At 39.9% G+C, this 27,295-nt stretch overlaps 1 protein-coding gene across 2 annotated transcripts; it reads right to left on the minus strand.

Annotated features, from left to right (window-relative positions):
* Positions 1 to 1,084: 1,084 nt before the first annotated feature.
* On the minus strand, positions 1,085 to 15,713 carry LOC133426063 (phospholemman-like). Of its 2 annotated transcripts, XM_061716352.1 has the most exons (9): positions 15,486 to 15,713; positions 6,156 to 6,495; positions 5,485 to 5,532; positions 4,881 to 4,913; positions 4,611 to 4,637; positions 4,396 to 4,470; positions 4,260 to 4,296; positions 4,102 to 4,145; positions 1,085 to 1,784 (listed from the first exon to the last, which is right to left on the minus strand). In XM_061716352.1, the coding sequence occupies exons 3-9, from the start codon at positions 5,516 to 5,518 to the stop codon at positions 1,765 to 1,767; spliced, it is 270 nt and encodes an 89-aa protein (XP_061572336.1). In that variant the 5' UTR covers positions 5,519 to 5,532; positions 6,156 to 6,495; positions 15,486 to 15,713; the 3' UTR covers positions 1,085 to 1,764. The 2 variants fall into 2 exon arrangements, with proteins under 2 accessions (XP_061572336.1, XP_061572335.1); XM_061716351.1 differs by lacking the exon at positions 6,156 to 6,495 and having other exon boundaries at positions 15,486 to 15,709.
* Between the last annotated feature and the right edge of the window lie 11,582 nt (positions 15,714 to 27,295).

Raw genomic sequence — 27,295 nt, forward strand, 5'->3', positions numbered from 1 at the left:
AATAGAATTGAATTGAATTTGTCCAGACGGCGGCGATCCGGCGCGTCTCTCTGCCAGCATAATTTCTTGGGGTTGCCCTGCGTGACTGGTCTGTGGCATCATGAGTCCTGGTGCCCCAGTAGTGGGGCATTAGGAGTGCACACCGGGGGCCTGGGCTTCTTTAGCTGCCCCAAAACCCAATTTATATCTATAAACATCTGTGGGACTGAGGAAAAGACAAGAGACAGATTTTGAAGTAGCAGAGATTAAAATGTTGAGGTTTTCTTAGGGAGTGACGAGAATGGTTAGGATCAGGAATGAGTTAATCAGAAAACAGCACACGTTAGATGTTTTGAAGAGAAAGTCAGAGAGGCCAGATTGAGAGGAATTGGACATGTAGAGACGAGGGATATTTGTAGAAGAATGATGAGGTTAGAGCTGCCAGGAGGGAGGCCTAGAGGAAGACCAGAGAGGAGATTTATGGATGTAGTGAAGGACATCAAGTTAGCTGGAGAGAGGATAGGATTAGATGGAGGTGAATGATTTGCTGTGGTGATCCCTGAAGGGAACAGCCAAAAGGAAAAGGAGATTAATAGTGATGGAATGGTGTAACATCAAAAATAAAACATTTTATGGCCCCACGATGTAGGGTTTTAGTAATTACACGCTTTAAGGAACACTTTGCTGACAATACTAACATGCTTCCACCTTGAGCTGATATCAGCAGCACATGTGGATGTTGTACTTTTGTAAAACTGTCACTACTTTCCAGAAAGTACTCAAAAATGTGGTTCCTTTGGCTCCCTCTTGTGGCCACAGTGTGTTTATCTGAACAAAAAAAAAAGTTCAGTTAGGGAAAAAAGAAATCTCGAACCAGCAACAATCACTGCTCGCTCCCTTAAGAAAAGCTTCGACTTGTGACTATGCAGAAATTTAAAAAATCTGAATAAAGAGCAGGGACAAAGGTGTAATTTCTGAATTTTTAAAATCTTTACTTGAATTTTGTTAAATTTATTTTTCTCAAATAAGAACGGAGTAAGACACAAGTCTCCAGACGAGAAATAAACAAGCACACACACACACTGAAGACAAATCCACTGTCATGGTTGGTACAACATTTCCTTTATATAAACATGATTCTGAACACTACAATCATCTACTCTCCTCCATAAAACTAAACATGGAAACAACTCTTAATAATTACCAACCCTTCTCTAAATCCTCACGACTACAGAGCTTTCATATATCTGGCATGAAAACACAGGCATGTAGATTTTCAAACATGTAGGTTAGATTGCTCATGATAAGTGACTAATATCCATATCAACGTTTACCTTAAACATACAATGCCACAGAAGTGATGGCAAACACAATATACAATGTGTGGATGTGGAAGATAATTTTTTGGTAATTTGTTTGTTTTAGTGTTGTGTGCTGACACCAACTGACTTGTAGGAGAATTTCTCAAACGTTTGGGGCTCACAGCTGGTTAATGTTGGGATAATTCAACTTCCCAGCAAGACAAGAATTCAACTGAGTCAAATGACAGTGACACGAGTGAGTAAACAGTGTATCCGAGTGTATGCGCAGAGGTGCAGCCTGCAGATCAGTAGCTCAGTAATCAGGGAGAAAACTTCCCCCCGGAGATCAGGTGCACGCTGACTACTCTCTGTTGAAGTCTAAAAACAGCAAAAGCATTTTGTCTTGTAAAATAAATCCCACTGCTGCTCCTCTGTGCTCTCTGGTGGTTGCTCATTAGGGAAGTGGGCGTGCTCTCTCTAACATCTAACAGTCGCAGGATCGACCTGTAGACAAACACAGACAGGAAAATGGGTTTCAAAATGTAATAAAGAAATAACCGACAAAAATTCCCCCCCGTTATAGAAATGCGCCGGATATCATGAGAGTTATGTGAATATTTGGAGAAGTGGCCTCTGGAGATGGTTGTACTTCTGCATTAGACCTTTAGAGACAGCAACTACCAGCTGACAAAACGATCATGAGAATAAGGCAAACGCAATTATTTGCACCGACTGTAAGATGAAAATAATTCTTTTTGAGATCTCACTTTTATATTTTTATATGGAAAATGAGAGACAATTAACACAATGTGGCTCATTATGTGAGATCAAGCAGCAGTGAGGACGACAGAGAGTGTGTGTATGTGTGTGTATTAGGTAATGCAAGTGGAAAATGTCTATGGGTGCAGTACGTCTGTGCAAGCTCCTGCAGGGTTGCTTACATGTGCTATGTGCACGTGCAAACTGTGTTTTTCCATGTGGGCCACAAGTGTATTGTTTCTGCCCCATACGGTCGCTAACTTTGTTGATGTTTACAACTTAACCAAGTGTTAAACCCCACTCAAACCTGTGGTTTAACCTGGACGGGAGTTTGATCTCATTTACTGTCCTTAAAAAAGGCCACATTACCACTGGAGACGTATTTAAAATGTCAACTCTAGAGGGCTATTGGAGAATATTGAAAGGACCTTTTTTTTATTTTGTAACTTAAAAAAAAGTGAAAAACTTTATAGCCTGTCAGTTTTCTGAAGTTACCAAATACTGTTGTTTGCCCTGTAAGGGGTAAAGGTACATTAGAGCAAGTTAAACTATCTTCACATTTCTTCCCAGGGTTCAGCCTCTGAATTGATGACCAATAGAAAATAATCGATTTATAGTGCATTATTTTATCAGCAGGATCATTACACAGGGCAGACTCACACACACAAACATCATGTGCAGCATGTGTGGATTTTAGCCTCGGACATGTATGTATGTATGATGTCTCTCTTCATAACTCGTTTTAGCTATTCATTGATGTCTCTTCAGTCTGTGCAACAAAGCAGCCCTTTGAAGTGTCAGGACAAGTAAATAATGGATCCAGATTATTAAAATCTTTAGGTAGTTACCATATTAAACCACAGTTAATTTAGCTACATGCTAACTGACACTGAAACTGATCCTAACTGAAACCTGTTGAGCTTCAGGGTTCTTGTGCTAACATTTAACTGCGGCAAATGTTCATAACCGACATGTTTGATTACACTGACTGACTAATAGTTGCAGTCCCAGTATGTAGTAAGTCACCATAGAGGTGCTAATGCTAAAGCAAAGCTGGCCATGTAACTGCTAGGGAACTCTGCGTTATGGGATGGATTGCATGAGGTAACACTAGTCAGTTGCATTCTGGATATGTTTTCTGAAGTAGCACATAATCCAGGTTTACAGATGATGAAATAATGGGTCTGGAACATGCAACACATTTCTACTGAGTATACTGCAGGTGTTGTGAATTATGAATTGATATGAGCTTTTACCACTGAAGAACCGTGTAATGTACAGCCAGGAATGGTCTTGATTTTTCTTTTCACGGTATATTTTTCTTTGCCTTGTATATAAACATACTGTGTTTAATTAAAAGCTGTTCAAAACCTTTATTACACGTTTGTAAACCAAATAACTCATTTTCAAGCAGATTGTCAGATTTCATCATGCTGGCTTGATATCTGCATAAAACCCATTCTTCTCTTCTGCCCGATGGACACCCAGTGTCCCACCACCTGTTGAACAGCGAGCTCCATGGCGTCTCAGTGCAGCAGCACTAGCACTTTCTCAGTCAGTGTTTGTGTTTGTGCAAGGTGCATGTGTGTGTGTGACATGAAGCTGTTTATAGTGAGGCAGATGGACAGAGCAAATATAACTTTAGACCTTGGCAGCGTGCCGACTGGGCAAAGAAATACAGAATATTTCAGTGGGAACAAAGCTGTGTGGCTTACAACGGAGTCAAATGTTCAGCTTTGGGTTTTGTTTTTTTTTTAACATCAAAGAGATTTTAATCCAAGTAAAGCAGTCTGATTTAAATTAAAGTTGACAATCTGAACTCTGAAAAAAATCTTTGCAATCATCTTTAACTTTGATGTTTTCTGCCGGGATTCAAGGATTAAATTTAACTGCCAATACCTGTACATCTTCATTTTTGTACAGTTGGTTTGTGAGTATTCGAACACAACTATGTTTGAATAGCATTATTAGATTGGCTTTTAGTTGTTTTAAAGTTCAAAGTCACAGTTCTCCCAACTATTTCAGGTACAAAAGCGTTTGCTTGCTGCTAGAAATGCATTACCTTGGTCAGAGAGCATCTGCTGAGCATTGCTTCCTGTCCTCCTCCTGCAAACAGAAGAAAAGAGGAAAAAGGAGAGTCAGAGCGGAGAGATGGCGTTCTGAGTTTGGCTCATCCACAGCAGTTACACATGTTTAATGCTGTTCCGTGTGAGTGATCACCTCTTGTCCTGGTTGAACTTGCACCTGCAGTGGCCACCTGTACGAGAACAGCAGGACGTTATCTTTGTCGGTTAATGACTACGTACGCAGCATGTGTGGATAAGGTCGAGTTTGTCTGCGTGTGTGTGGATCTTACTGAGCAGGATGGTGATGCCAATGAGACACAGGACAGCAGCTAGGATGAGGCCTCCAACTCGCAGCCTGTGATAGTCTGCAAACAAAATAAGATGAACTTCAATCCAAAAAGACAAACACGCTGCTCAAGATTGTTGCACAAAACTTTGTTTAAAACTGACCACAACATATCATACTAAATTAAGCATAAATCATGGTTTAATAATGATGATTTACCAAATGTAAAGGGGTTATCCTCTGCTCCTGGAGCAGAAATGAAAAGGTTCAGTTAGAAGAGAAAACACAGCAAAGTCATCCATTAACATCCACATGTAAACAAGAGACAAAATAAAGACTAAAAGAATAAAGAGTGCGGAGCGTCGTGACCATTCACAGTGCCTTGGTTGTAAACCACAGGTTCAAAAATGTCCAACGTTATACTTAAAACGACTCAATGTGAAAGTATAAACTATTAAAAAAAAAGAAAAGACTAACGGTACAACTTACTCTGCTCTTCCTCAGCAACCACCAGGGACACAACTGCAAAAGAGAACACACACACACAGGAACAGATGGTCAGACTGATCAGCTTCCATCTGTCCATCAATCCATCAATCACAGCACTACCAAAAGAGTTAAAAAATGTAAAAGGGTAGAGGATTATAATCTATAAACCTATAATCCAGTACCATAGAGCCATTTCTTTTAAGGTGGATTTGAAACAAAGATGTCTATCAAAGAACCTGGAACACTTTACTTGTTAGATATAGAGGAGCGGAGAGAGAAAAGAAAAACCTCAAACCTGTTGGAGTTCAGGAGAAAACTTTTTTTTTTTTAATGGTTGATTGTTCAATTAGAAAAAAACAATACAATGGTCGATATGGTAGATTATGGGATTTTTACATCACTTAACATCAATTGGTCTTAAAGATACTAAATCAGTTCAAATCAGTCACAAAGGTGATTCAACATGGACATAGTAAAGCCAATGGACTTTATCTTTATGTATTTATAAAGAATGATTACTAAAGTAATGGAAGTCATTTTTTGACCTGTTAAAAAGATAAACACCAATTTAACAATGACAGGATCTTTAAAAACTTTTACTTACATGTCACCAACACCAAAGCACAAACGTTTGACATCTTCAGGCTTGAGGCTGTGTAATAGAGGGGAAAAAATCAGTTTCAGTTTGTCAGAAAGTATTATTATTAGTAGTATTATTACGTATAACTGTTAGAGGACACCATAAACTTTAAATTGGTTTGGTCTTTTAAATGCGTGAGGTTAAAAATGATGAAATAAATCCTACTTTTACTGTTCAACAGAGTAAAGAAGAAAGATCATCTGATGTTCAACCCTTCTGTAATTTTTAAGAAGTGCTTAAACATACAAATACATACTCATTACACTCACAAGAACATCCTTTGAAGAGCTAATAGAGAAATCTCCAATTCAGAGACACAACGTCGTCTCTGTTGCTCTCTTTTCACACATACATACAAAACACACAGAAATTTGAGCTCATGTTGATTTGGACAAAGTGCTCTGAGGGAGCCATTAATCTCTCCTGGTAACTGCCTCACAATGCTGCCATGCTAGAGCGCCGGCCCTTTTGGGTCTCGTTTCAGTGCTAACTTTGTTTTTCACACACACACACACACACACACACACACACACACACACACACACACACACACACACACACACACACACACACACACACACACACACACAAAAATCCATGAGAATATTGTTAAAGTCCACTTAGGATTCACTCACATGAATCTCAGCTATTCCAGTCTGGAACTACGTTTTCATCTTGTTTTCCAGCCTGCATCCGTGTATGACTAATGGGCTTTGTGCTTCTTTTTACAGTAATGGCCATTAGTCAGAGGAGATATTTCAATTGTCCAGTGAGGGATGATTGTGAAAAAGAAAAAAAGTAATGCAATAACCACACTTCTATCTCACTTAAACACATTCCCTGATGGCTGCATTTATGTAACACGCACTCTCTGAGCGTCCGTGCTGCGTTCGCTGCCACGCTGAGGCGTCACCAGCAGAGCTACCATGTGCACCGGGAGGGCACACACGCGGTGGTGACTTTCCACTTCCTGCACTTTTAGGAAAAATACACTGAGGCGCTTTCAGAGTTGCAAACAGCGTGAGAGGCGTGCCTGAACGTGCAATATTCAGACAAAAGAAAGTTGAGGCTGATGTGACTGTTTATCTATGAAAATGTGAATAAAACATGAGCTCTTCACTGCAATGTTGCATCTTTGACTGCCATGAAACCGCCCTGTATTTGTGACCTTTCGGTAATGGAAATTTTGAATCTTTACCACAGTTATGAATGAATGAATAGCTTTATTGTCGCTGGTCTGGCGTCCCAGCACAGTGAGATGACAACCAGTTACTGTTTGTGAATGGGGAAGAAAGTCGGTGTCAAAGGTGAAACATCACTGATCCGAGCTATAAAACCAGAAGTGTACTGTATGTGTAGTGATGAAAGACAGACTTCAGTGGTGTCTTGGTAAAGAGTCAGTTACATATCGTGTCATTGTTTAGGTCATCTATAGCACATTAGCTTTTACTTTTTTTTTAAAAAAATAACTGAATAACCATTTAACCTGAACCTCAAGTTTTTTCTTGGGGAGGGAAGTAAGGAGGGTTCCATTTTTACTACTTTGCAAGTTGCCATTTCTAAAAAGAAATTAGAAAAAATACATTTAAGAAAAAACGTAGATGGTCCAGTCCAGTATCTGCACCCTCTTCTTTCGCAGCCAGAACCTTATAGTGTCTGCAAAATATGGTTTAGCAATGTCTTGAATGAATGAACGTCCTTCGAAAAGATGCACCATGATGCACTCTATGTGGAAAAGTGCAGGAAGTGATTAATCCCGTCCCTTGGAAAGACGCAGTCTGCAAGGCAGTTTATGTTGTGCTAAAAGCTTTGTACACCTGTCTCCATTGATGCTGCAGTCACTGAGACGCAAATGACCTTTGACAAGGACACTGATACAAAACCATCCCTACCAGCCCTAAACATCCCGTGTCCCAACTCTTTTGGAACATGTAGGTATAAAATGAAGAAATAGATGTACCGTATATCAAAAATAGATTAAAGTTTGTGAGAAATAACAAAAACTTTAGAGATCCAGAGCTCACAATATCTCTGTTCTAACGTGAATTTTCACTTGCATTCCTGCCATTTTCCAGCACACACAAGAGTAAAAGTGGGAGGGGGAAAAAAATCTTCAAGTGACCTTAAAAGACTAAGTGATAAAAGCACAGAGTGTTATTTAAACAATATCTCTCCCTCCTTGGCTGCTGGCTGGTATTTGGCAGCAGGGGAGAAAAAGAAGAGCGGGATGAGTGCTTCTCTCCCGGTGCCTCCCCACAGCAACCCCAGGCGAGGCAGAGGGAATGCAGAGAACGGGAAACGGGCCAACAACTTTTAAACAATGCCATACCTTATGAGACGGAGAAGAGAGAGAAGGGAAAAGGAGAAAGAGATGGAAGTGACAGTGGCCAAAGACAGAAACAGAAACAAGAATGTGAAAAAGAGGGAGATGAGCAGACTGAAGGTGAAGCTGTGAAACGGTTTGGCAGAAGAGAAGAGATGGTGCCACCCTGCTCCTCGAAGAGCATGCTCTAAAACTAATGTTTGTGTAAGGTGGAGCCAGGAGGAAAGCGCCAGTGAGGTGTATTTAAATCACTGGGTCTATGCAAAGATATAAGCACATAAACCCACCAAACAATATCTAAAGACTGGTTTGTTTTTCCCCTTAAGCACAAGCTCCCTATGGAGCTTCGGCTTCAGCTCTGCCTGGTGCCGGGATAAAGACTTTTCTGTTCTGGCTGTGTCACGCTGCTCTGTCCGTCGCTCTCTGTTTTCAGCTCTCACAGCATTGCTCTTTTTCCTCCTTTCTTTGCGACTGCTTTTCCCAATTATGTCTCTTCCTGTCCAAATCTGAAGGCTTATAGAGTCACATATAATGGAAAGGAAACGTTTTTCTGTTCATTCACAGACCCTGGAGAAATTAAGAATTACTCCATCAACCCCTCCAGCTCCATCCAGCTTCTCAACACGCTGCATTTGCTGATGCTTAGGCGGAAGTCGAAACTCTTTTGTTCTGCTGTTTAATATAGCTGACTGGAAAAACAAACACAAATAATGCTCTACCAGTAGTTAGTGTCCTGTTTTATACCCTAACAAGGAAGTCAAAGTTGTCGAAGTTAGACATTCAGAATTCCCATCTGTCAGTGAATGCAGCATCCGCAGCAAAACATTCTAGCCACCATTACAAAAAATGTTTGGACATTGATTTAAAAAGAAAAGAAAAAAGCCATGGCTCCTGGCAGCCTCTTAAAATGCAATGGAAACACAGAGAAATGGACTAAGAGCAGCAAAGCAGTGGGTTATTAAAGCTGCTATGAGAAAGAGGAATCATGAATTTGGCTCCCTGTTAGCTGTCATCCAGATACTTCAGCTCACTAACTGCAGTTCAATGTTTTCCAAAACCTGGACCTGTTGAATCCATCGCCTGCGCGCTAAAGTTTCGCCTGAAAGATGGCCCAGCAACTTTGATTATTTAAGAATAAAACTGCTGGTTGGTTTTATGCCCCATTCCGACAGGGTTAAAATGACCAAGACACCTGCGGTACTTTGTAATAAATACAGAGGATGTCTGTGATTTCACTAATTCAGTTCTTCAGTGACGTGCAGCTGGACAAAGCTGATAAACCAACATAGATAACTTACAGGCTTCACAAGGAGACTTATGAAACCAGGCCAGATCAGTAGAACAACAAGATAATGACACATGTGGCTGCATCACAGTAAGAAACTTTTTATCTTTTGTCAAGCTCAAAGCCTCACTGACAAAATATTATGCTTCAACGAAAGCTCTGGTTACATTGACTATTCAATTTACTGTTACCACTAGGGGTGGGTATTGGGAAGGACCTCACGATACGATACGCATCACGATACTTGAGCCACGATACGATACAAATTGCGATATCCCGATTATGCGATATATCGCGATATTCTACTGTACATAGTTCACCGAAAAATTTAAAAATGCATTACACATCTTAAAATCCAAGTTGTACATCAGATGATAGTGATAATGCATTGGACAGACTGAGTCAAAACAATGTACGGTAATTCAAACTTTCCATTTTAATTATGCAACATATTTGCATGAAAAAACACACTGAAACACAATGAAAAGTGCAGTGTGTGCATTATTCTTAGATACAAAATACTCAAAATAAAATGCAGTGTCTCACCCACACTGAAATTGAAATCACAAAAATACACTACAACTACTTGCCCCTGACTTAAAATGACAAAAATAAAATGCAGTGTCTCACCCACACTGAAATTGAAATCACAAAAATACACTACAACTACTTGCCCCTGACTTAAAATGACAAAAATAAAATGCAGTGTCTCACCCACACTGAAATCACAAAATAAAGTGCAGCTAAGGGTGGGCAAAAATATTGATACGGCAATATATCGCGATACACACATTGAATATCGATATGTATCGGGAGACTATGTATCGCGATATATTGCCGTATCAATATTTTTGCCCACCCCTAGTTACCACGGCCACTTAAACATATAGGGCGATATGCCATTTTAACTCAATATTCATTGTTAAATAAAAAAAGTAATTGTTTAATAAAACGCAAGGCCTCAATTGTCATTTCCGGGATCAACGTCGGTAAATTAGAGTAAAACACAGATTTCTCTTATATCCAGCGCGAATGTGCTGAAGTTAATATAGATGTCAGGGTGTAATTTTAAAATGACCGCAGGTCCAGAGGTTATTTTAGTCCAGAGTACATTTGTGTGATCTTGGTTTTCTGGGCACCCTGCAGCTCTCTGCACATGTATTGTAGTCTCTCACACAGAAAGACTGGTTTTTTGGGTCTGAGAGTAGAATCTGTATCCACATGTATGTTTGGACCCTAGTGCAAAGCTGCATGGGAATCTCAAGAGAGATACAGCCTATCAAAGAGCGGGTTAGACCGGAGTGAAGAGGCTCGCTCTACTTGTACATGCTTTTGACCAAAGCATGTACAAGACATTTCATTAAGACGGCAAGAAACTGTGCACTCTCAGAAAGAAAAAAAAAAAGTAGCATTTGTTTAAGGCCAGTCTTTCATGCTCTTCTGACTCCTGTCTGATCTTCCTCAGCCTCATCAAACCCTCAACCGGCTGCCTTTCCTGGCACACTTGTGCCAGGAAAGGGCCCCTAATCATGAAGCCCATAATCATCTTCTCCTTTCCTCCCACTCTTCTTTTCCTTTTCTTCCTGCAATAAAGCCCCATAATCTAACGCTGCAACCCACTTACTTCTAATTCAGTTAGCAGGTTGGGATCTTAGCAGAGCTGTCATATCTAAATGTGTTCAAACCAGTCTGTGCTACTTGCACAAACTGTACAGGTTAAAATCTGTTACCCCAATTGACCACCCACGTGAATCTAGGGCTGTAGTCCATCATATTAATACATTATTACACGATTTCCTTCACTGCTGGAACCACTGGTCATGAAAGCAAAAGATCCATGCTAAATAACAGTATTATTATAAAAAAAAAATACACGAAAAATACGTATAAGATTTGCAAAATAAATGGGACAAATTAGGGGGTGTTATGGGGTAAATGGTTAATTTTTATTTCTCCAAAGCACAACAGAGATATTTAAAGACCTGAAGACCTAGTGATTTTGAAGGTCCACGTTATTGCCGTGCTCCTTCTGCCAAGTTTTAACAGTTCTAGCTGTGTGAATCTGGACATCATCACCCTGGAAGAACGTCTGATCATTGGGTCAACCAAAACTGACAAACGCTCCGCCGAAGTACTTTTACAGGATCTAAGGAGCTTCGTTATCTGGCCATGCAAACCTGTCAAAGACCTACTTCTTAGCTTGACAGTCACGTAGAGACAATCCAGATCTAACGCTTCGAACGCGGTGCCAAGATACTCGGATATCCGGATATTCATTAATTAGGTGTGTCGGTCGGACATCTGACATGAATGTCACTTTAAGTAATGCTTCAGTTCATTTTAGTGGTTAAACTGTAGACAGCATGATGGACACCTCAGCTGTGTGGAAACACTTTACAGTGAACGATGACCAGTTGGAAAATATTCCATAATGGATTTATTCCACCTATGCACATGTTACTTTTCACCTAGCGCAGTTCTGTACATCTCGTGCACATTAATGACTCGTTCGCTTTCATGATCTTCTTGGTCCTGATTGTGTGCGTCAGACTCTTCGGTGTGGTCTGACTGCACCACTCTTAATTGTTTGCAGGCGTATGAACTTCGCTTGTTCGATCTTGTGAACTTGCTCATGCTGTCCGGATCCAACCCACCAACACAGAAAAATATGTTTCAAATATTCTTTGTGATCTTCTGCCGAACATCCAAAGGAACCTTTATGAAAACTGTTCCTGTAGTAGGAGAGGTTCTCAGGTTTGGCCAACAGGAACCTCCTGGTGGGGGGTCTCTGTTGAGCTAGATCTCTAGATTATGGTCAGCATTCTCACATCAACATAAATCATTTGAACCTACTGACTAGAAACATTTTGCTGCGAGTACATTTGATGAAGTTGAAGATTACAAGAAAAAAACCATGGATGGGCAATGAGTCTGTTCATAAATTGTTGGCGTGTTACACCATTATAGAGGTCTGGCAGAGAGGGTTTTATTTTAATCTCAATCGCTACCATATTGAAAAAACAAACAAAAACACAAGTAGCATCCATTGCTGCATTCTTCTTTTTCCTCTCCTTTTATGCTGCTGGCTGTTTGCGAACAGCAAACACTCCAGCTAATGGAAACACAACTAATATCTACATGCACTGAGCTGTTGACAAACTGCTTTGGTCAATCCTCGTCTGGAAACATGCTGATTTAGCCCTGCAGTCATTTTATTAGCCACATTTTCATGTTTTTAGTGTGATTTAACTCCTCAGATTTTGATATCCACCTAAGATTTGGGTTGAAACACCACGTTTCCTGGTTTTTCTGTTCCATAAGCGTGTCTTACTCTTATAAGGTGTTTGGTAGACAATGGACCAAGCAATGGACCAAACATTCAAAATATGTATCACATAACAGAAAGCATGTTTACACAAGACACAAACCAGATGCCCCAGAAAAACACACATTCAAGCCCAACAGACTCGTCAACAATGCTAAGAATTACACGGGGGAGTATCACATGACTCTATAGATAAAGCACGTTTGTGTGACAAACACATAACCACATTAGCAACAAACATGTAACCCACGGGGTTTGTATATTTATACGGCATGCCTCACTATACATTTGTTATTTCCTTGCGTGTTACTCAGTCTGGTGTAACTTGTGTCTATGTTTCCAACACGCCACACGCCCACCAGCCGGAGGTTGGTGTGTTTCTGTTCCTGCACTGCACAACAAAGACAGCTGCTTATTCTCAGTGGCATTTTTATTCCTAAATTAGCAGCAGTGCATTCCAGTGTGCAACACATCCTTTATGAGGGAAAAGCACTCACATAGAGGCAGGTCTGTGTCGTGGATTGAACGCACTGAAACAAGCGTGAAACTGTTTTGTGTTCTTTAATGAATGTAAATGTAAATTCCCTGAGCTGAAACAGAGATAAAAGTCCTTTAACTCAGGAATGTGTGATATTTAACTACAGTACACAATACTTCCCTAGATTAAAAACCTAGAAATGTTATCGAGGGCGTGCCTGTCCTCAGATGTATTGCAAAACATCAAACAGACTTTTTTTTTTGTCACGCTGGCATTAAATGATGATAACAGTTAATGGATACTGCTTCGGCCGAAGCAGTAAAGTATTGACTCCATGACTGTTTAAACAAGTAACAGCAGAGATAAGAGGGACGACGCATGACATGGGGAATCAGTGGAGGCGGTACAGTGGCGAATAAAGGACATACGGCAAGTTGGGAAATGAACGGTGGACAAGAAAAGGAAAGAGTAAGAAGCTTTGGGGAAGAGGGAGGCGATGAAAAGATGAGGGAGTGAGAGCGGTTGGGATAGAGAGGGAAGGAGGAGGGACAAAGAGCCAGACCGGGAGCATGAGGGAGTGGAGCATACTAGAGCCATGAGTCACACATGGAGATCACAAGTCTAGCAACAGACTCCATACTCCTCACGCTGTAATACTGACCAAAAACTCAAGGTCATTCCCATCATTTCATACCTCTTACTACCCATGAATCATTCATTTTCCATGTAATGTCAAGTCACTATGATAGACTTGATTTGGGACCTGAATTGTCAGTTACAGTTTGTAGCTGCACGGTTTAACTCATTAAAATTTTTAGCTCTGAGTCTGCTGAGCTGTTACATAGTAAATGAACTGAAGGTCACCGCCACAACACTGATATACAATCAATATCTTCTTGTCGAGGGGTTCTAAATTTGTGTTTGTGAGTCTCCAAAGTGACTCCGGGACAGATGAGGTGAAAGTGTGTCGCCTGGAATGTCTCTCTGTTCCTGTCCTCCGTCTCTCTCAAGAGTCTCCTCAGCTCCTCTTGTTTTCTTCTCTAAGATCGGTGGTCATGTGAGGAGAGATTCGCACGGAGAGCCAAGTCTGTCTCACCTGATCTGTCGGCCTCTCTCCATCTCTGCTTCTTATGATGTAACTTCTTAATTCTCCTTCTCTTCTGTTTGGCGTTCACTTAAGTTAATGACCAAACCTGGCCGGGTTTGTGGATTTATGCACTGCTACTTTAATATAATCTTTTGTATCCTCAATATATTCACGCAAAAGTTACCAGCAATCATACATTTGTAATGTTATTTAATGTATGTGGTTCACAACCGCTCATGTCCCATGCTTAAACTGTGACGAGACAACGTCTATCAACTTGTCTCCAAAGAGCTACAGATAAAAAAATGAGCATGAAAGAAAGAAAGAAAGAAAGAAAGAAAGAAAGAAAGAAAGAAAGAAAGAAAGAAAGAAAGAAAGAAAGAAAGAAATATTCCCGTTGATGACAATTTTTGTATTGGTATTTTTTTTATCGTTATTGGGATAAATGCCAGAACTTATCGTGATACATTTTTTTGTCCATACCGCCCATCCCTAATGCTCACCAATCTTTTTTTTTTTATGCATTCAGTCTATAAATGCTGAAAAGTCCTGTGACAACGCTTTAGAAGAAACATGTCAATAACATGTCATAATGTCGTTATTTAAAGCTCTTATCAAGACACTAGTTTCCTGCATGGGTTAAAGCTCACCAAATGTTTTAAACCACTCAGGAAACTTCCCTGACAGGTTCCTCTCCACTGTCCTTGTCCAGGTTTGCCCTTGTGGCACTTAGCAAACTGTAGTCCCCACTGCTCTTATCAGGTGGCCTGTTCACACACACGCACACACACACATCTGTTTCCAAAAGTAGGGCATAATATATAAACCTTTTTTTCCCTCTTTTTTTTAATGAGGGCCTGCCTATACTGGCTGGCTGTCCCAGCCCGAGCTTGGCACAGTTGTTGCGTGTGTTTCATTCAGCGAGGCTGAGGTTGTTTTCAGTTTAAATGAGGAAAAAAAGTCAATACGAGACAAAAGGGATGACTTTTTCCGTGTTATTCCCACCAGAGCCGTGTAAAACCCCTGTATAGTCAAACCAGGAGTGCGTAAGCGGGGACTGTGTCCCGCTCCGTGACGCACGGCGCCGGCCGGCGGAGGAATAAAGGCTGATTTATGGTTCCGCGTTACACCAACGCAGAGCCTACGCCGTAGGGAGCGCGTCGCCGTGTACCCTACGCCGTAGGCTCTGCGTCGATTTAACGCTTAAACCCCCGTGAGTTTACATCCCGCACCCAAGTTACGATTAATTAGATAGTTTTACAAGAAACTGCGGCGTTAAGTGGTTTTATTTGAGCCTCTATTCGTTTTAAATTGGGGCTATTCAAGCAACTGCGGTAATTGATCTAAATATGTATTTTTGTGGAGATGCTGACTGGTTTAAGGAGAATAAACCAGACTGGTTCAGTTTAGACTTCACATTTTAACTTAGGAAAACATCTTAAAACGGTTGATTTCTCCAACACTTACCTCTGACGAGTAGTTAAAGCCACAACAACAAAAAAGTAAAGACCAGGAGGAGAATATTTGTGTGCAGAGGCGGAAGGAAGCGTGATTTCGGCCCCAGAGATGTGCGCCAACACCCAGCCCTCGACACTACTGAGACGCGGACGCAACAGGTCGGCTCAATGAGGGGGAAAGGGGGCAGTATTTAAAGTGCTGCTCCGCTTTGTTGTGCAGTCCTCTGGTCCGGGGTCGGTTTGGACTTGCGGGTGACAGCTGGGGAGCAGGAGAGAGGACGGTGGCGGGGCGTGGGAGCTGATCCTGGGTCAGCCGGGAGGAGGAGGAGGAGGAGGAAGAGAGGAGAGAGGAGAAACGTGTCCGACTCTCAGAGCTGGCTTCACTTACCCCATTTTGAAATCTAAGTTAATGCTCATCTCAACTTCTCAGGACATAAAACAAGTGATATACAGAATAATGAATAGTTATTAACAGTTGGGGGAAATTACAAGTTGCTTAAAGCCTGAATTATGGTTCCGCGCTAAATCGACGCAGACCTTACGCCGTAGGGTTACGGCGTAGGGTACGCGTATGGGCTCAAATTAATGCCATAAGTATTTTGTATCTGTAAATAAACTTTGTACTTGTAGAAATATTTTGTGCGTGTGAAAAAAATATTTGTACTTGTAGAAATATTTTGTGCGTGTGCAAAAAATATTTGTACTTGCGAAAAATATTTGTATAATTTGAGCCCATATACGCGGCGACGCGCACCATACTGTGCGTAGACTCTGCGTTGGTGTAACGCGGAACCATAAATCAGCCTTAATGGAGCTGTGATCTCAAGACTATCCACATCAAATAACATGCATGACACGAGAAGATTTATAAGTTGTATTTATTGTAATTTTGAACATGCTTGTCACATATTGAATCGTTCTCCTTTTTTAGGCATGAGTGTACAATAATTCAGTGACTAATAGGCATCATGTTGTCTGACTAAGACAAAGTCATTAGATTATAGTCAAGACTAGAATATGTAGCCTGTTCAGAAAGGCTAAGTTGTGTATTTACAGGCATAAACATTTCAGTTAAAATACATGAGCCTGATTTATTCAGCAGAACAGATGTGAACAAGCTAAGTGTGTGTTTTTTGAAAGAAAGAAAATAAAACACGTGACCTGGCACATTGCTTCCAGGGGATTTGGTCTCAGCAGTACCTTATTTTCAATGAAAAGATAAATGGGGGGATGTTCCGTCATTTTCTTTAGTCTGTACAGGTTTTATATTCGTCCACACACATTCGTCTCCACCCCTTCCCTGTGAGCTTCTCTTCCTGGCCCAAACTGGTTTGTCAGGCGTGATATCAGATTTCACTGTCATCATCCTTGTTTCTACAAGTAAGAGAAGAGGGAGTGGCAACAGTTACCATGGCAGTTTCAGATGAAAGCCTCAGAAAGGAAATAACAAGGAGGCAGAAAGAGGGGTTGCAAGTTAAATTCAGCTGCATGCTAAATGACAGAAGTGTCTTACTTGTTTTTGCCGCTGCAACGATTATCTGTGAAGAAAGACAATGGAGAGTCACAACTCAGTTCCTGTTGAATAGGTTGTTTTGTTTTGTTTGCTTTGCAGGCATTATAATCAGAAATAGTCTGGACTACTTCTAGTTTTGTGGACAAATGAATGAGTAAAGTATGATGTGATTTCCAAAAGTTACAAAGCTAAAGGTTTTGCATTTATTAAATACTAAACCTTTACAGGTCACTGTGTCCGTTACAGTTTTACAATAACAGAGAAAGAGGGAGGCGGCACTATAACACTGACTCACTGCTGCCTCGCAGCAACAACATGGATGCATGGACCAAAGAGTTGGGAATAAAAGTTTAGACATGCTACCTGTAATGTTTAGCCAGGTTCAGCTTTGGCCCAACTTGCATGCATTGTTGTCCTGTAGTCTTTTTGAGGTGTATTTAGTATCACTATCCTGCAATCTTCACTTTTAAACTTAATTTTTTTACAGCTGGTGTGACATCTCTCTCCAAATTTGATAGTTTTCAATGTAATTCAGCTTTTAACCACCAGTCTTGTATTTTGCGACAATGGATGTGATGCAAGACTAAAGCATGGTCTTTTTTAAAACATTTTATTTTTAAATTTCTCCTGACATACCGTACTTTCGGGATTCTTTAAATGTTTTGTATGATAATGGCCTTTCTCAACAGTTACTCTGAACAAGTTTAACAACATCACTTAGGGCGGAGAACGCAGTAAAATCAAGAGCTCAAATGTCTTGACATAGCTTAACAATTAGTGATCCTTTTCTTCTTTTCACTCTGCTGTTTACAAAATAATACACTAAGCTTAGTTAAAATGCTAAAAAGGAATCTTAGATCTTTATCCTTCTGTCATTTATAGATTGAGTCAGCGTTGATTCAATAAGCTATTGAGAGTGAAATTAAACCTGCCAGCACTTACAAACTAGCAAGCTGATTGCTCCAACTATCAACATGCTCGCGAAGACGAGGCCGCCGATTCTTAGCCTTTCATAGTCTGTTGGACACAAAACAAACACATCCATATATTATAGTTTTCTGGGGAAATGGTTTCATTCTGCTCTTTAACCAGTAGTCCATGATAATACATAGGTATTTCATTTTTGATTAACATTATAAGGACTATCACTTAATAATGATACGTGATAAGAAGTAGAAAAAAGAATATCCATACTTACTGTAAACAAATGGATCTGTAGACCCAATAAGAGGAGAGAGGAATGACAATAGGGGAAGAGAAAGGTTAAAGACTGTTTTCAGACAACTGGCAACACAGTAGACTCACGTCAGCTTTGTAAGACTTATAGCAATAACTCCAGATTTTGGTTATAATAACCAATACTTATAATTTTTTCATGAGTATAAAATCTTGTATCATACAGAAAGTTTTAAGATTTGTCTGTTTTGTAAGGTCCTTCTCTGCAATCGCCACCACAATAAATCAGTATTCAAGAAGATAGAAGACTTTAGGCGATTCTGCTTTATTCATGGACCGGTTTCATGAAAAAAAGTGTTAAATTAGGTAAATAAGTTTTGGTCTTACTCGCTTCAGCTTCCACGAAAAGGGAGAACAGAGCTGTAAGAAAACAAATCAGATAAATAACATGTCAAGTTTTTTTGTTTTCCAGCCGTCTGAATATATACTAATAGTTAATACCAAATTTGGAAAAACGTGAAAGTCACATGTATATGCATTTTGATGTATTACGTTTAATAAAGGGAGTATTTGGTTATAATTTGAATGCTTTTACCAATGCTCTGCAAAAATATAGTTCTGAAGAGCTGTGGTGTATGTAAGGAATGTGCTCTTTATTTTCTTTACCTGCTGTGAAAGCCACAAGAGTGAGATGTCCCATCTTTACCACAACCGAGTCAACTACGGGAAGACACAGACAAACAGAGAACATGACTCGAGGACTTTTTCTCATCACTCGCTTCGTCTCTCAAACACATGCATACCAGTAACACTATGTACATTTTGCTCTCTCCTCGGGAAGAGCGTCCTTGCAGTGTGAGAGGTCGATGTCTTGTCAGCAGGGATGCATTCTGGGTGTTTGGAGAGTAAACAGCGGATCACTTTTTGTTATGAGGCAAAACTCAGCGGGTGTCGAAACAGCTTTCCTTAAGCCTACAATCAACCGCAGAAATCTTTTTTGCACCCGGCCAAACACAGTCATGAGTTTTTCAGTACAGTCTTTCTATGAACTCTGACTGTCCTCCTCCGACTTTAAACTTCATGAGAAGCAAAGTTTAGACCTGACTCAATGAAATGCACATGATCAGGGGGGATGTCACATTTATAGTTTAATAAAAGGCAATTCTGAGTCAAAGCAAATAGTCACAAGTTTTGGAGTTAAATTGGTCCGTGAACCAAAAATCTATTTCTTTAATCCACCGGCGACGTCAGAGGTCTCCACATTGGAGCATGACGTTCTGCATATTGATTTAGGATAGGTTTTATGTCGGATGCCCATCCTGACACAACCCTGCCCATTTATCACTACAGATTAAATACAGGTCAAACAAAAATCAGATGCCTGTAAACTCCCATGATCCCTCTGGTAGCGACCGGCTGTGTTCATAAAAATATGCTCTAAACTGATGTAAAATAACTCGTATTTTAGGACAGAAGGACAGAGAGGAACATCGTCTTTGACGTAATGGTGGACCGTGATGGCACCACAATATCTGCGCTTACTGTAAATAAAGTGGCCATTATCTTGCAAGTTGATCTTATCAGTCTTGTTTTCCCTTGAATTTAGCTGAGAAAATAGGCCGGCTTCACAGCACTCAGAGGCAGAGCCCAAGAGAGACCTTTTAAAAGGTTATTTAGTTTATCTAAAGATCAATCCGGTGCTTTGCACGTTCTATTTTATAATACTATAGTTATCCAAGATTACTGTAAACTTGCATTTAGCTGTTGAAAACGGCTTAAGATGTTGTGGGTCATGTAGAAGCTTTATAGAAATGGTTGGGTTCATTTGAGTTTTACATGAAACATACTTTTGAAATGGATCCTAGTTTATTGACTACAAACAGTCTAAATCACATTATAATGGATTGGTAATGTGCAGCAGCATTTGCTCTAAGTCTGCAGCTTGTATCATAGCACGCTGCTGACATTTCTGATTGCCATAACTAACCAGTCAGTAGTGTATATCCTGCCGGCACATTGTCATGGAAACCAGCATAAAACAAAGAGCATTTTTGTATCACTGGATAATAAGATCAAATCATTTGCAATTTTTTTTTTTTTTTTATTGAGAATCATTAAAATGCTGGAAATTCTGGGAGCCAAAGGACAAAACCTACAACAATGCCAACAGAACCAGATGGACAGGGTTTCAATACAATGCTCTTATGTTTTTACACGGTAACTTAGATAATGCTTTCAAAAAATATGTATAAATGTCTTTGTTGTTACTAACTGCCTCTTATGATTCCTGTACGCAGCACCGAGGTTTTGGAGGGTCTTGTCTCGCCTCAGTAAAAAATACCACAATGTTGTGCACTGCTGTAATTACAGTAATAAAAAATTATACTTGATAATTAATCTTCTTAAATCAAATATCAAGTTCAATTCAAAATATTGCACTGTCTATCCTCTTGCTGAAAAATGTCGGATGGCTCCTCTTGGTTTGTTGCCACAGTGGGTCATCGTCCTGTCTACACCAAGGTGCTCTTGACACCTGGAACTGACCTTGAACTACACACAACTCACTGCACCGTTGAAATGTTACACCTTTCTTCTCTGGTTTCCTCATTTTTAGTTCAAAGTACTTATCCAATCAATATGTTGTCTGACCAGAAGGACAGTTAAAATACAGGCAAGTTATTTCAATGGAGATGAGCAATTAAATGTTTGATGCATTTTTTATATTGAAGTTTTGATGCAATTCTTGAGAATCTGAATGTTCTGTCCCGACTGTTCAACAAATGGGCATCAATTAGAGACAAATATGACACAGAGACCTGTTATGGTGCCGTTTCTTTCACTTCCATCCTGACCTTTGTCAGGGTATTTTTTCGAAGTGTAGTATCAGGTAGCGTGACAAAAGTCAAGGTCGGGCAGGCCTTTGTCTTTCGGTGCCTCACACAAGCAGCTGACAGAACAGTAACACGCTTTCTCTTGTTTTGGGAGATTTACTCAATGGTTGATCACTGCTAAGACTCACATCTCATAATATCTTAAATTAAAAAGTGAGAGGAACAACAGTTCTTACAAGAGAATAGAAATAAATAAGTATTGCATTTTCGTATGAACTGTTCGTCATCATCACCAGCATATTTATGATTTTATCAAATAAGTCCTGTTATTCAAAAATGAGATAATTCGTTACAAAATGAACATGCACATATAAATCAGTAAATTTACAATAATCAATAACAAGCAAATAAAATATGCTTTTTTACATTCATATGTTTGTAGAAAAATGACCTTGATTGTAAAATATTCCACCATACTTCCCTCCACCTCTACATCTCCTTACCTGGGGCAGTGATTCACGAGAAGAGGAGCGTGTGAATGATCCAGAACACAACCTGGTTAAAAGTGTCTTTTCTATTTTACATCATAAAGTACTCTCAGCTCCTCCTCTTTATTTATGATATCAACATTTGTGTGTTCATGTTCACAGCATGAATGTGACAAGCAGATGGGCTGACGCACGCATGCTTGAGATCGGTAGCACTGTTATTCCATAAACATCGGCAAAGTGTGCGTCCATAGCACAGAAATCCCTCAGTGATTTGCCTCAGACAATTTTCTTCTTCACATTTTTGAGTATACGTAATGATTTCAATCACTATATGATATCTGATGATGTATTGAAAAGACTGTATGCATGAAAAGTTTTTGAGGAACAAAGGCAGACGGAGGCTCTATGTTCTGTTAACAAATGTATGAAAAAAGTTTAAATAAAAAAAAAGAATATAAAACATTCTAGGACAAATTGGAAAAGATTTGCATAACCTTTCTTCTGCAGTGCACAATATCGTTCAACATTTTAAGGAGCCTGGAGGAAACTCAGTTCGTAAGGGTCAAGGTCACAAATTGGACCCCTGTGACCTCTGTTCCCTCACACAACACTGCATTGATTACTTTGGGAAATGCAGCTTGTGCAGCACTAGCCAGTTTTATTTTTTGCTCTAGATCACCCAGACTCCAGCAACAAGTGTAAAACTCAGGCTCTATGATGGGATGTGGTTGTATCAGTGTCCTTGACAAACCTCATTTACACCATTTGTGCTTAAAAGTATTTGATCATTTTAGAGAATTATATGACTTTAAGATAACATGTTTTCCTTGGATGTCGATATCTTTTTCATCCAGACAAATCAAAACTACAGATTCCAAATGCATGACTCAGGAAGCAGAAAGTATACAGACACTGGACTGGTGTTTCTGCCGTCCTGAACTGCCCCCAGAAGGGAATTTGGTATAGTTTTGAAACCAAAAATGCAGCAACAACCCATTTTGTTGCATGCCTTAGGATGTGTTTGGGGAGAGACTGGAACAAAATAGCAATTTAAACATTACATCGCTTGTTCTCCTCATTTCCTGGATGCCTTTTAAATGTTGAGAGAAGAAATGACATTACAAAGTGGTAAAATATTACTGTTATGAAATATGTTAGAGGCCTGAAATACAAAAAAAAGATTTATATCATCAATTGAAATACATTTGTTGAGAAAAAACATTAAATATCTTGACAGCAAAGAAATAAAAGTGACAGTAAATGTAACCATGACAACCATGACAACCAAAAGACATGCTTCAGTTATAGCATATGAATCCTGGACCATGTCTTAATTTTGAAGGTTTCAGAAAAAGTTTTATTCTCAACATGGATTTAAGATCAAAGACATGAAGTAGTGAGAGTGTATTCCAGAGTATTTATCCTCTCTTTCACACATGCTCTCTGCTGTCTCTCTTGTTCTCTCCGCTCTCCGTCCTGACAGACAGGTATGCAGGTTTCTCCCACTGCTCCTCTTCCTGCAGAATAGATTGCTCTGCGTTGCTCTGGTGCTTGACAGGCGTTTACTTTTACGTGTGCTTAGGCGGGAGGGAGAGATTTTCCGTTTTTCTTAAGCAATCTCTTCAGCTCTCAGTCAGGCTTCTAACTTTGCTTGACATACAGTAGACAGTTTTAAGATGCTGTTAGAGGTTGTTTATTTAAAGATAGGATACTTTAATACACGTTAAGTCCACACAGCAGGTGTAAAATTATTCCTGCTCCAAATCTTGCATGTTGACCGCTGTCGTTGCTGAAATATGTGAGTGCTCGTGGGGCTGTGGTGACTTGACTATTTATACCTCTTTGTGTCACACACTGATAAAGCAAAGGCATGTATCAGTCTCTTAACAAGTGATAACTGCTTGGAGGACACAGAGACATATAGCTTGGGTACTCTGTTGATAATGCAATTATTGAACAACAGATAGATGGCTGCTGGTAGAAAAAAAACATATGTATACAATTCAGCACTTCCACCAAAGCCTTTGCTTAGTTTTGAATTAGTTTTGCAACGTAGCACAGTGCTTAGTTCTCTCAATGTGTACATGCTGGTTGCTTTTGTCATTGTAAACAGGGTCAGATTAAGGTCACGGTGTTCCACGACGTTTGACCTGTCAAAGAACAGGATGAAAAGCTAAGAGGAATATAACATAACTGATTATCAGTGTGGGGGCATGTGTGTTGGATTTGTCTGGGTTTTGCCGATGTTTTTCTCTCAGGTCTGAATGTTTTTGTCATCCTATTGTCCACAATAATGCTGACTTTGCAGACGGGATCATCAGGGTTGTGTCGGCTGGATATTATCTCAGCGATCATTTGCTGAGAGGTAGGATACTTCTGAACAGGTAATATGCCCCTCACAAATCTGTTTTAATATGACTACTGTGATGGGATAAACTGCATGAATCCCTCTTTAGTCTGGACATTATGAGACAAAAAGGGATTAAAGGTTTAAAACTGGTCATCTGCAATTTTTTTTGCATTGTATTTGTAACATTTAAAGCTTATATTCCCCAGTTTTACTGGACGTTGGTCCATGAAATTGCTTTATTTGTTAAAAAAAAGTTCATCTTGAAGGCACACGCTACATAGGCAAATGTAGGTTATGGGGGTTAAGTGTGTTTGTCCATAAACAGCCCAAGTAAAGGTCTAAAGACGGATTAACTTACACAGCTTCAAGACAGTCAACAGTTGACACAAGAACAGCAAGTGCTGGAAAAATATCAGTACTTATATACACTCCCTGTCCCGAAAAAAAACTCACACACAAAAATGTTGTGGGACTGGCTTTCGCTTTGATTACAGCATGCATTCACTGTGGCATTGTTTCCATAAGCTTCTGTAATGTCACATTTACTTCCATCCAGAGTTGCATTCATTTTTCAGCAAGATTTTGCACTAATGACGGGAGAATCGGACCACCGCGCACCGCGTCTTCTCCAGCAAATCTTAAAGAGCCTCAATGGCGTTGAGGTCATGTGTGAAAATTATGTCTCATGCTATCTGAACCACTCTTTCACAATTTGAGCGTGATGAATCCTGGTATTGTCATCTTGGGATATCCAGGTGCCATTAGAGAAAAAAAAACCCACTGATGGAATAACCTGTCATTCAGTTTATTCAGCTCATAACGTTGCTGAACTTTGACCTGACCAACAGCAGCAACCCCACATGCTTGCACGGTGGGCACCAGGCATGATGAGGGCATCACTTCATCTGCCTCTCTTGCACCCCTGGTGCCCCCATCACTCTGGAACTCTGGGTAAATCTGGACTCATCAGACCACATGACCTTCTTGTTCCAGAGTCTAATCGTTATACTTCCTAGCACGGCTGTTTAGTCCCAATCCCTTGAGTTCTCATCACTGACTGAAAATGCTCTTACTTCCACAACTGAACATATATATACAGTATATATATATATATATATATATATATATATATACAGTACTGGAGTTGAGGGGGGATGAGGGGGGATGGCATCCCCCCCTGAAATAAAAACGGTCCAAATCATCCCCCCTGTAAAACTGCCATCCCTCCTTTCCATCCCTTATGTCATTTCATCAATGAATGTGGTTTTACTGCTATTTCAACATTTAGAGTAATCACCAGAAAAATAACACCAGAATTGTGACAATTTTTCACCGGTTTCAGGTACATTTTCACTTGAAATAAGTAGGAATATCTGCCAGTGGGACAAGATTTATCTTCTTATTAAAAGCAAAACAATCTTGTTCCACTGGCAGATTTTTCTACTTATTTCAAGTGAAAATCTACTTGAAACAGGTGAAAATTGTTGTTTTTTCCAGTGATGAGTCTTGTTTTAAGTGTAATGAGATTTGTTTTACTAAAATGAGACATTTTAACTAAAAAAAGACAAATATTCTTGTTAAGATTTTGAGTTTTTGCAGTGATCCATTTTACTTATCCTGTGAAGGACAGAGGCATATTGATAAGTTTAGAAAACTGTTTTTATTTTTGTGTTTTGATGTATTTGATGTAAGCCCAGTGGATATTTAAAGCTTACAGAAGGCTGCATTTAACTGCTGCTATGTCATTCCTGCAGTATTTCTGCAGGTGTTTTGGCCAGTGCTATTATTTGTAATATATTATATTTGTAAGCAGCACAAATTATCTGTCCCCATATGATAAAATCCACCATCCCCCCTGATTTTTTTAACAACTAGAGTACTGTATATATATATATATATATATATAGAGAGAGAGAGTATATATATAGAGTGTATATATATATACACTCTGTGTATGTATATATATGAACCCTGTAAAGGAAAGTAAGTGTTTCATTCGCGTGGGAGAAGTTATTTATTCGTATACTCTATTGACGTGAGGAGTCAAATTTTGGAGGATCAGGAATGTGGATCTGCGCCTGTTGTTGGTCACATGACATGAGTGTTGTCTATTTGGACAGAGTTATAAGACAGGCCTTTTCTCACAGCCAGACTGCAGACAGCGTCACTCAGAACCAAACATGACCTGGACACAGACTTTCCACCCGGTTGCTCGGAAAGAATCATATGCCGGAGAAATGAAACCAAGCACAGAGTGAACCGAGGTGTGGATGAGCAGCTGAATCAACACGTTGCTCCACACTAACTCTGTTGCCTCAGCTAAAAGACGAGGGAGAAATCTCTCCTGCTGACTGAGCTTCGTGCGTGCAAGTGTGCATGTGTGGACGTGTGTCTTTCTGACTGTCCATGCTAATCCATCAGATGTCACGACACACAGAGAAGGGGTTGCAGACCAGCGCCAAAGGAAACCATGTTATGCTGAAATAAATCCAGTTTAGATTCAAGTAGACTACGTGCTCTCTTACAATAGTTACCTTAATCAGCTGTGTGAGAAGCAGGTTTAAGGACAAGGTTTAACATCAGTGAACATGAGAGATATTACATGCAATGTGGAGGAAGAGGTGACCTCTTTCCAGTTATATAGTTTATGTTACTTCCTTTCATGTGTGTTATAGAAAAATGAAAACAGAAGAGCAAACAAGGTCGACTAGACAGCATGTCTCAACACAAGCAGTGATGTGTTGTCACCACCAGGAGGAAGCAAAGAAGCTCGTTCACATTTGCATCTCTTCTGTACTTTTGTTTGATCCTGTTCTTCTTATACAGTCTGTGGTTATCCCCCCTCTGTCTTTCACATGCACTCGTCTTCCTGCTTGCTACGTTTTCAAAGAATGTCTCATTCAGCCAGCCTATAGGTGAGAAAATCAACGAGTCTCACAAGTCTGCTCCACTACGAGTGTATACAAGATGTCATAATTTAGACTTCAGTCCAGCTATTGACCGTTTCTTCTTTCAGACCAAAGGGGGTTTCCACTAATCTAGCACCAAGTCAATCTATTTGACTGCATCCATGAAGTTAAAACGGGCATTGATAACAATAAAGCAAACCCCCGTCTTGTATGATAAACTGGATAAACCTGTAAAATGTGTTGAGTCTGAAGCAAAGCAGGGTGTTTACAGAGGTGTCAAAAGTATTCACATTCATTACTCAGGTAGAAGTATAGATACTAGAGTTTAAAAATACTGTAGAAGTTGAAGTATCAACTCAAGTTTTTTACTCAAGTAAAAGTACTGGTTTCAAAACTACTTAAAGTATAAAAGTAAAAGTAATGTAGGGGGGGGGGGGGGGGGACTGTACCTTTATTGGAATGTACATCCAAGTTTAGTTGCAGGAATCTGAGGGAACGGATGTAAGAACAAAACTGGACAAGAACATCTGAAACAACCACAACCAAATTC

Source organism: Cololabis saira, chromosome 3 (assembly GCF_033807715.1).
Source record: "Cololabis saira isolate AMF1-May2022 chromosome 3, fColSai1.1, whole genome shotgun sequence".
In the NCBI taxonomy this organism is placed as follows: Eukaryota; Metazoa; Chordata; class Actinopteri; order Beloniformes; family Belonidae; genus Cololabis; species Cololabis saira.

What these genes read in the sequence shown, in the direction of transcription:
- LOC133426063 (XM_061716352.1), bottom strand. Translation starts at nt 5,518, where the DNA reads ATGTCAAACGTTTGTGCTTTGGTGTTGGTGACAT. An exon ending in GGTTGCTGAGGAAGAGCAGA is followed by an intron (nt 4,638 to 4,880) that starts GTAAGTTGTACC and finishes TTTCTGCTCCAG; the next exon opens with GAGCAGAGGATAACCCCTTT. An exon ending in TGGCATCACCATCCTGCTCA is followed by an intron (nt 4,297 to 4,395) that starts GTAAGATCCACA and finishes GTTCTCGTACAG; the next exon opens with GTGGCCACTGCAGGTGCAAG.